Here is a 9,850-nt window from a genome sequence, read left to right as displayed (position 1 = left end):
AGCACCCAAAGAAGACTTGAGCATGGTGAAAGAGGACATACCACCCTTCGTCCAGTTCCTTGACCCTACCCCCACTCATGACCCAACCAGCAGTGCAGAGGACGGAGAGAGAACCTGTTTATGTAGATCTTGTGTAATATCATGACATGAAAGAAACATGTGTTTCCTCTTAAGAGGTCACAAGTTCAAAACCAGAGGGGGGTAGAGTATGTATGCCTTTGTAGACTTAGTAGTCAAATCACTGCGCGAAGGTGGGTCCCTTGTCCCACAAACAAGGGGGTCTCATACACCAATTTGGTGTCTGGCTTGACTGTGACCTTAAAATTGGATAATAATAATAACATGCAATTGACATTAAGCTTAAGCCTAAGAAGAGGACCGTAAAATAGGAGCAACACCTTCCTGTGTTGCACCACACCAAGAAACGATAACCCATACCAAAATACAGAGTAAAGCATGAAACTTCCAAGAGTGAAAGACCTCCACAGAAAATTGACAACCGCCCCCCTACTCTCATTCACTCAGAGGGGATCACCGTGTCCACAGACATGGCTTGGCACAACTACCCTTTCTCTTCCCTTCCGCAGGGTTGGCCATATTGATTTACCCCCAAACCCATATAACCCGCATGCAGTATACAAATTACATAAGACCCAGAACATGTGACACAATACCATACAAGATAATAGAGCATCACAAAAACTGAAACCGACATAATGTGAATGAGAGTGCCATTATAAACAGTCGGAGAAACTTTCCACGTCACGAGTAAGCCTTTTCACTTCCTTACGCAAGGCACATAGAAAATGGTAGTCCCCAACCTAGGGAAAACGATAAGGAAAAAGACATATCATGCCGAGAGCGTCATCCACTTACAGATACCAGTCATAGTCAAGGTTCCTCCCCGCACTCCAGACTCCTTGAACTAGAGCACAATTATTTGAGACCACTGAATACCACTAGGACCACCTTGAAGCCAAACTAAATTTCGGACAGATGGGTTCGTGAATACCCCAGCTCCTACCACCTTGATTGTTAAATCTCTGCCAAACCTCACTTTGTAATTCTGTTGATGGTTGCGGCCATCCCTTCCCTTAAGGTGGAAAATCGTGTGAAGGTGTGGTTGAAGTTGCCCACCAGCCCCTTCATAAATGTGATTAAACATGGTCACGATCCCTAGACATATCCTTAGTTGGCTCACACCCTGATCGGGAGTTTACTATTAGTATTATTATTAACTTAAATTGGCATGCTTTAAAATATATTAGTTTGGCTTCATTTTAAATTTTAATCAATTTTTTATTTAGAAATAGAGGTCTTCTCGATTAATCACACCAATAATTTTCGGGTAGACATTTTGAAACAACCAATGTGATTCATCATCAAGACATAGATGGTGAATTTGATCTAGCCAGGAACTTAAATATTATAGAGATGCACCAAACTAAAACGTTAGAAATGTTCAAAATTAATCCTCTTCAAATTCTAAAATAATTCTACCATATAAATATTTAATTGATATTAATTATTATTAAAAAATATCATTATTAATAAACAACCTTTAGAATAGGTAATAAAATATAATACAAACTAGAATTTGTTAAAATCTAGTAAATAAATATAGTATATTAATACCTCATCATTTAAATAATAATAAAATATTAATCAATACATATATAGATATTCAAATATTTCTTATATAAATATTCAAATATTTCTTTTATATATATATATGAAAAAAATGATAAAAATAAATTATAAAATTCAATAAGGAACCATTAATAATAATAAAAATTACAGAAATAATAAGAAAAAATAAATAAAATAGATAAAAAAAGGAAAAAGGGTTAAATAGAAAGTAAATAATGATAGAATAATACAAACCTAAAATGAAGTACGACCTATATATATATATGTGTGTGTGTGTGTATTTTACATATTTATATGATTATTATAATATGAATATTATATAATAATAATTTATTTATTTTTTTAATTTCAAAAATAATAAAGTATACAATTTGCCAAAAAAAAAAACACTTAAGAAGTCAAGGCACAAATCCAGTTGTTGTTAATTTCCTACCCATTGTTCTTGTTTAGATTTCTTATCTGCTTCTCAATCTTGATGGCTTCCCTCAACTTTTAATGATGGAAGTGATCAATCTTGGTAATGACTTAGATCTCTTCAATACAAATGTGGAGTTTAGTTTTTTCAGGACGCTCTGCCAAAGTTGAATACCAGTACTGACTATGTTTGAGGTTAGTTGCATGCTCTTGAATTCTTTATTTGGTGGAGCAGTCAGTCTCTCCAATGTAGGGTGTCTTGCATTAACATAGGATTAAGTAAACAACTTTTATGTTTTTAGGGTCCACCAAGTCCTTGACCAATGTAAGGGAACTTTGATTGGTGTCAAGAATTTCAAAGGTGGCAGAGACATTATTTTTCTTAAGAATGCGAGCATTCTTGTCCGTGGTTCTGAGGATGAAGGGAAGATGAGAACTAGTAATCTAATCCATGGGTTTCCTCCTTATCTTTGGTCAATTACTAGACTTTTGGAAAGCTCTAAGGCCTCGGTGCTTATTATAGCCATTATTCTCAAAAACTTTCATGAGATGGGTTTTCTCATCATTTAGGTGACTCTCATCAGAAATCCTTAGAGCTTGAGTAGCCAATGTGTTAAGAACTCCAAATTTTTACACTGGATAATGATGGGAACTAGCACTAAGGCATTGTTTTGTGTGAGTGTTTTTATGAAATACTTGGTGAGGAATGGAACCATCCTTCTTAAAGATAAGAACATTAGGGAAAGGAAGATTGTCATTGACTAGCATAACCAAAATAATAAAGTGGCTGATGTATGGATAATGATGAGAACTAGCATTAAGGTATTGTTCTGTGTGAGTGTTTTTATGAAATATCTGGTGAGGAATGGAACCATCCTTCTTCTTAAAGATAGGAACATTAGGGAAAGGAAGGTTGTCATTGACTAGCATAACCAAAATAATAAAGTGGTCGATGTATGCCGATAGGAATCATTTTCCACTTATAATGGCATTGATTGGTGTATGAAAGGTGGTAAATGATGTCGATAAATGCATATCAACCATTTTACTAATGTGGTTGTGCTAGTTAATGATGAACATGCATGGGATAGATTAGTAAACCATGGTTGACTAGGGTTGATTCTATAATTATGGTTAAAAATAATTGACAAGCGATGACAATGATTAACAATGACAATGATTGACAATGTTTAACCATGGTTGTTGAGGATTGTTAGTGGTTGATTATGGCTCGAGATGGTTGGTGAGGTTAACAATAGTCAACCATGGTTGACAAGTTTGACTATAGTTGACCATTGATGTAATTGCCCTGATTGGCGCTCTACAACGCAATATAGGGTAGTTGTGTAGGTGTAATGTAAGTATGTAAACAATTTTCAATGTCGGCTTAATTAAAAAATAATAAAAAGTTAAAAGTGATATGGATGAGTGTAAACATTTAAATGTTGGGTCAATTAATAATAAAAAGTTAAAAGTAATAAATAAAAAGCTAAAAGTAATATAAAAATATTTAAATGTTGGCTCAATTAATAATAAAAAAGTTAAAAGTAATAAACAAAAAGTTGAAGCTTACAAAGGCTCCCAAAATTGGAAAATTGCTCACTGATAAAAATACAAAAATTCACCTTCGCAGCTGGAGATCGCGGGAGCGCTGAAGACCTTCTGAGAGCAGCTACAGCACCGCCGCCTCGGCCTGGGCCGCGAGGCCTGCCTTCCGGGGCCTGGCTTCAGCCATGGCCCATATAGATCCTTCTCTTGGGGACGCAGAGAAAGCTTTTTCTGACCTGGTAAAGTCTTTGCCCCCAGCCCGACCGAAACCAGCAACTTCAAAATTCGTCAAGAAACTGGATATTCTCCAAGAAGTTCAGCTACCTCCATCTCTTCCTCGAATGGCAGCTCTATCATTAGCAGAAAAAGGGCTCATAGGGCAATTTACAGGTTTATGGCCCTCACCAAAGACAGTCCAGCGATGGGTGGAAAGGAACTGGTCCGACAAAATACAAGGAAAGATCTCGATTCGCTTCTGTGGCAAAGGCTACTATACCTTTCATTTTGAAACCAAGGCAGACAAGGATTTGATATTCAGGAACGGGCCCTATTTTATGGACTCTCGAGGGCTATATCTGAACAAGTGGACCCCTGACTTCGACCCTGAGCTAGATATTCCTAATGCGATTCCGGTTTGGGTCCGTCTTCCTCATCTGCCCTTGCATTGTTGGGGAGACGAATCGGTCAAAGCAATTGGGAATGTAGTAGGTAAATACATTGACAGAAGCGAGCCTAAAGATAACATGCAAGCCTGTGCAAGGATTTGCGTAGAAGTGGACCTCGGAAAAGCCCTGCCAGAAGCCATCAAGCTGAAGGTGGATGACTGGAGCCACATACAGCAGCTGGACTACGAGCAAATACCCTTTAAATGCAAGGTATGTCACGAATACGGTCACTTTGCTAATAGATGCACTAAAGTAACTAATCTGGAATCTGAAGACCAAGGAGGACAATGGGAAACTGTGAAAAAAAAGAAAGCAGCACCTCAGTCAAAACAAGATCCATCTTCTGAACATCCGGGCCCCTCCTCCCCCCGCCCCACCTCTCCTCCTCTCAATCCTCCTGGACCTTCCCAAGAACCCTCCTTCCCCTCATCCTCCAACCCTTTCCTTATTTTATCCTCTGATGATCCTCAGACTGATCAACCCTCTCTGGAACTGACCGATCCTCCCTTGATTTCCTCGACCCCCTCTCAGCCCTTCACCGACCCCCCCCCTCCCAGAACCACCAGAAGTTCTTCAAAAGACATTGGCGCCTCCAGTGACATCCACAAGAAGCCGGGACCAGGAAGAAAGTCAGCCAAACAGCATCGGGAAGAAAGCACGCAAAAGGATATAGCTCTAGGGATCCAAACCCCTATGGACTCTTTCATTACAGGATCCCAAGAAAAAGAAACAGTAGGAAAAGACCATGAGAGGCGAGCACCTCCTCATTCGAATGCCTCATGATGAAGCTTTTATCTTGGAACAGTAGGGGTATGGGGCACCCCTCTAAATCAGCTGCCCTACGAGATCTTCTTCAAACAGAAAGACCTGAAATTGTTCTGATTCAGGAAACCAAACAAAGTCAGAGCGAAATGCAAAAAATTGTAGATGCCCAAAAAAACTTCTCAGGGGCCAGTAGCAACTCCAGAGGAGCTTCTGGAGGTATTACAACCATGTGGAACAATCAGTACTGGGACTGTAAGTCTTCCGTCCTCAATCAAAACTGGGTAAGGACTAATCTTAGTAACAAGGAAGAGAGCTGTGACCTCATCATTTATAATGTTTATATCCCCAATCATTATCGGGAAAAGGAACAGTGCTGGAAGGAACTGAAGGAAGATATAGACAACGAGCAGAATACAAATGTCATTCTAGCTGGAGACTTCAATTTAGTCCTCCATGCGAATGAGAAAAGAGGGGGCAATTTCACCCCCGACTCCTTCAGAAGACAGATGGAAGTGATAATGTCCGAACATGAACTGATGGATATCATCCCAAAAAACAGAAAATACACCTGGAATAACAGAAGGTTGGGGCCAGGCAATATCATGGAAAGATTGGACAGAATTTTGGTTAATGTCTCCTTCCTTTCCTCCTTTGCTGCAGGCCACACAAAAATTCTCAGTGCCACAGCTTCAGACCACTTTCCCATTCTCTTAACGCTGGACTCCCATTCTCAATTGGGACCAATTCCGTTCAGGTACAATCCTTTGTGGAGAGACAACGCTGAGGCCGAAGCTATCATAGAAGCAACATGGAAGCATCATGTAGAAGGCTCCCCAAGCCATATATGGGAAACAAAAATCAGAAATACAAGGAAAGCTCTCAAGGACTGGGCAAAAGGCAGCTATCAAGAGCCAGAAAAAATTAGGAAAAAAATACAACAGGACTTGGAGGAAATCCAAAAACAAATAGAAGATCAAGGATTCACCCACCAGCTGAAAAGCAAAGAATGGGAAGCTCAAGGGCAGCTAATGCAAATCAAGAGAGCGGAAGAAATTAAGTGGAGAATTAAATCGAGACAACTATGGCTGAAAGAAGGTGACAAAAACACGGCTTACTTCCACAAGCAAGCCACTGCCAGAAAAATAAGAAACAATGTAAACACTATAATGGATAGTCAAGGCAGCCAACATAACGACCAAGAATCCATCAAAATAGCTGCCTCCCTTCACTACAAAAGCCTCCTCACGGAAAATCAAGGAGAAGCTGACTATTCGGCGATTTTACAGCATCTGCCGGAAAGAATCTCTTCAGCGGAGAATGACAATCTAAATCGAGAAATAACAGAGGAGGAAATCAGAAAAGCTATCTGGACCTTGCAACCGGACAAGTCTCCAGGTCCAGATGGGTTCCCAATCAATTTTTACAGGGATCATTGGTACTTGATTAAAAAAGACCTTGCAAAGATGATGAGGGGAATTCAAAGAAAAGGGAAAATGGGGGGCTTCACAAACTCAACATTCCTTGACCTCATTCCCAAGGAAAACCGCCCCACTTCCTTCTCCAGGTTTCGACCAATTTCATTGTGTAACTCCTCTTATAAGATCTTCACAAAAATTATAGCTACTAGGCTCCAACCCCTTCTTCCTTCCCTTATATCCGAAAATCAAGGAGGTTTCATGTCGAACAGGCAAATTCATGACACCATCACCTTGGTTCAAGAAGCCATTCATTCCAGCACATCAAGGCAAGAGAAAGGTTTTGTTCTTAAGCTCGACTTAGCCAATGCCTTTGATCGGGTAAGACACTCCTTCTTGTTTGCTGTCTTGAGGAAAATGGGGTTCAATTCTGCCTTCATTAGCACCATTGCTGCTTGTATCTCAGGTCCCTGGATTTCGCCTCTCATAAATGGGCGCCCTTGTGAAGCATTTCAATCCTCAAGAGGGTTAAGGCAAGGTTGCCCTCTTTCCCCTTATCTTTTTATTATTATGGCTGAGTCATTCAGCAGTACTCTAGATCACAATAGAAGAGCTGGCCTCATCTCTGGTATCAAATTCGGAAACGGAGTTAAGAACATCAATCACTCCCAATTTGTTGATGACACTCTGCTCATCGGAGGAGCTTCCACTACTATCGCAAGGCGCTTCAAGACCCTTCTCGACCAATTCATGGAGTACTCAGGGGGAGAGGTCAACTTTCAAAAAAGCTGCATCTATGGATGGAATATCTCCAATCAAACTGCTCATAGCATAGCTAACATTTTTGGAGTTGCCTACAAAGCAAACTGGGATCACTTCACCTATCTTGGGATGCCGGTCACCCTGGGTTCTTTAAAAGCCGCTACCTGGAATGAAATAATAGACAAAGTCAAAAGGAAGATTCAGCAATGGGGAACTCAATGGCTTAATCCAGCAGGCAGATTAATTCTGCTCAAATCAGGTATATCCTCCTTACCTCTATATCGATTTACTCTTTACCAAGCTCCTGCCACATTTTATCACAAGCTGGAAACTGTCCTCCGCAATTTCTTATGGCAAGGAGGAAAAAAAGAAAAAAATAGATTCAATTTGGTCAGTTGGAAAAGCGTAATCCAATCTCAGGATAGAGGTGGTCTGGGAATTAGAGCACCTAAAATCCTAAATCTAGCATTTGGGATCAAAATGGCCTGGAGGTTAATTAATGAGCCAAAAGCTTGGTGGAAACAGGTCATAGAAAGCAAATACCTTACCGGCAAAAGGCAAAGACTTCTTGAAATTGACATTCCCACCAGAGACTCCACTAAGATTTGGCATCTCTGCAAGAAAGCAATTCCCATCCTCAAGCAAAACATCTCAAAGATCCCTGGGGGAGGGGACAGCATCAATTATGCTACTGACAAGATAATGGGTCTTCAACCTCTAAACACAATTGAAGAAGCCATCCCTTACATTCTCCATCTCAATAGTAAAGGCATTCAGAGGCTTGATCAAATATCAAAATGGGATGCAGATACAGGAGCCTGGATTAGTTGGGAATTTCCAGTCATCCCTTCAAATCTAGAACCAAGCTTCAAAGTCCTTCAAAAAAATCTCCAGAATAGAGCACCCATTAAAAAAGGAGCAGCAGATGGATTTCGATGGGATCCCACGGGCTCAAGCTACACCATCAAGTCTGGCTATCAATATATCTGCAACAGTATCTATCAGACTCCTATTTGGAACCAATGGAGAACAATCTGGAAATCCGAGGCCATTCCCAAAGTTAAATTTTTCATATGGCTGTTGTTAAAAGGCAAAGTCCTCACTTCTGAAAATTTAAGAAAGAGAGGGATCAATGGACCTTCAATTTGCCCCAACTGCTGCTCAGCAGAGGAAACCATCCATCATCTGTTCCTTGATTGTCCCTTCGCGAAGAGATGCTGGATCAACTTGTCCAACTTGGGCAATATAAATTGGCAACCCCAACAGAACATTGCAGAGGCAATTCAAGAATGGAGAAGGAACTGCCCATGGAAAGACAAGAGGAGCAAGATTGTCAAAAGAATTTGGGCTATCATACCTCACAATCTTCTATGGAAAATTTGGCTCACAAGAAATAAAAAAATCTTCCGAAACAAAGAGAGCAATGTCCGGATAACATGCAACAAAGCTCACATCTTGGCGCAAGAGACAATTGCAGCAAAATATACAGGAAAAATTAAAGCAGCAGATTACTCAGTGGAAGAGATATCAGTTATCAGGCACATTATAGATCAACCAGGTCATCAGCAGGATACCCAGAGAACAGATAGACATCTTCAGGATCAGATTAGGGAGTGGGAAATTAGACTCCCAATCCAGGACTATAAGATGTGGATCCAGAGCAACAATTGTCCAATTTTATACTTCGATGGTGCTTCAAAGTCCAACCCAGGACCAGCAAGAGTGGGAGGAGTAATATTAAATAAATCAGGGGAAGAAATCTGCAGTTATGAATGGAGCCTGGGGAAAAAAACAAACAACATTGCAGAGGCCTTAGCTCTCTATCAAGGTCTGTTGCAATTAAAAAATCTGGGTATTAGAAAAGCTTTAGTTTTTGGAGACTCTTCTATAATAATTCGCCTCATGAATCGTAACCAGAGATCTCCGAACAGCAGCCTCCAGCAACATATTAGACGTATTAAACTCCTCCTCCAATTTTTTGAAAACATCAAACTTTATCATATCCTTCGCACGCTCAACATGGAAGCAGATAAGCATGCAAATAACGCAGTGGGAAAGCAGGAAGGTGCGTTGAGGCACAACAAAAGAGATACCTTCCAACCCCTGCCATGACTCAGGAAAATCCTGACTTTGCCCAGATTCGCAGGTCCATCAAGTGTGCGAAGGGCATGGCTTCTACAGCATCAGGACAACTTGCAGAGAGCGTGAAATGCACAAGCAGTCAAATCCAAGCATCGATCCAAATAATAATCTACCATCCAAGGAAAACAAATCAATACAGTGCTGGCCTGAAGATCGAAAACACTGCAACTGGAGATTGCATAAGAGATCTCGAAAAATATCTCATCACTTCCGAGGGTCCGGTTCCAGCTAGGCATTCAGTCTATCGTTGGACTCACTCTATAAATATGGGCAGAAGCAAGCCAAGAATTGTCACTCAAGGTTATGCGAAAGAGCAGCTACATCGGCCTGACGCAGGAGCTCTTGTTCAGAATCTCAGAAGAAACCAGTCTCTGGTATTGTTTCATTTTGCTTTGTTTAACTCCACTTTAAACTCTGTTGTGGTGTTTTTCAGGAACCGTCTCTGCAGGGTGGCTCGTTTAGCTGTTCCACCATCCCTGCTCTCTTCGC

The 9,850-nt window shown here is 40.6% G+C and overlaps 1 protein-coding gene across 1 annotated transcript; it reads left to right on the top strand.

The window, feature by feature from the left end:
• Window positions 1–3,797: 3,797 nt before the first annotated feature.
• LOC149237624 (uncharacterized) lies at window positions 3,798–9,331 on the top strand. Its single transcript, XM_089369338.1, has 2 exons — window positions 3,798–4,427; window positions 5,165–9,331. Exons 1-2 carry the CDS (start codon window positions 3,798–3,800, stop codon window positions 9,329–9,331), a joined length of 4,797 nt encoding a protein of 1,598 aa, XP_089225464.1.
• Window positions 9,332–9,850: the final 519 nt, after the last annotated feature.

The sequence above is a fragment of the Pinus tabuliformis genome, chromosome 8 (assembly GCF_031772625.1).
Source record: "Pinus tabuliformis cultivar Carrire ecotype Pingquan chromosome 8, CPIR1, whole genome shotgun sequence".
NCBI lineage: Eukaryota > Viridiplantae > Streptophyta > Pinopsida > Pinales > Pinaceae > Pinus > Pinus tabuliformis.
This window is presented reverse-complemented; position numbering and strand designations above follow the sequence as displayed.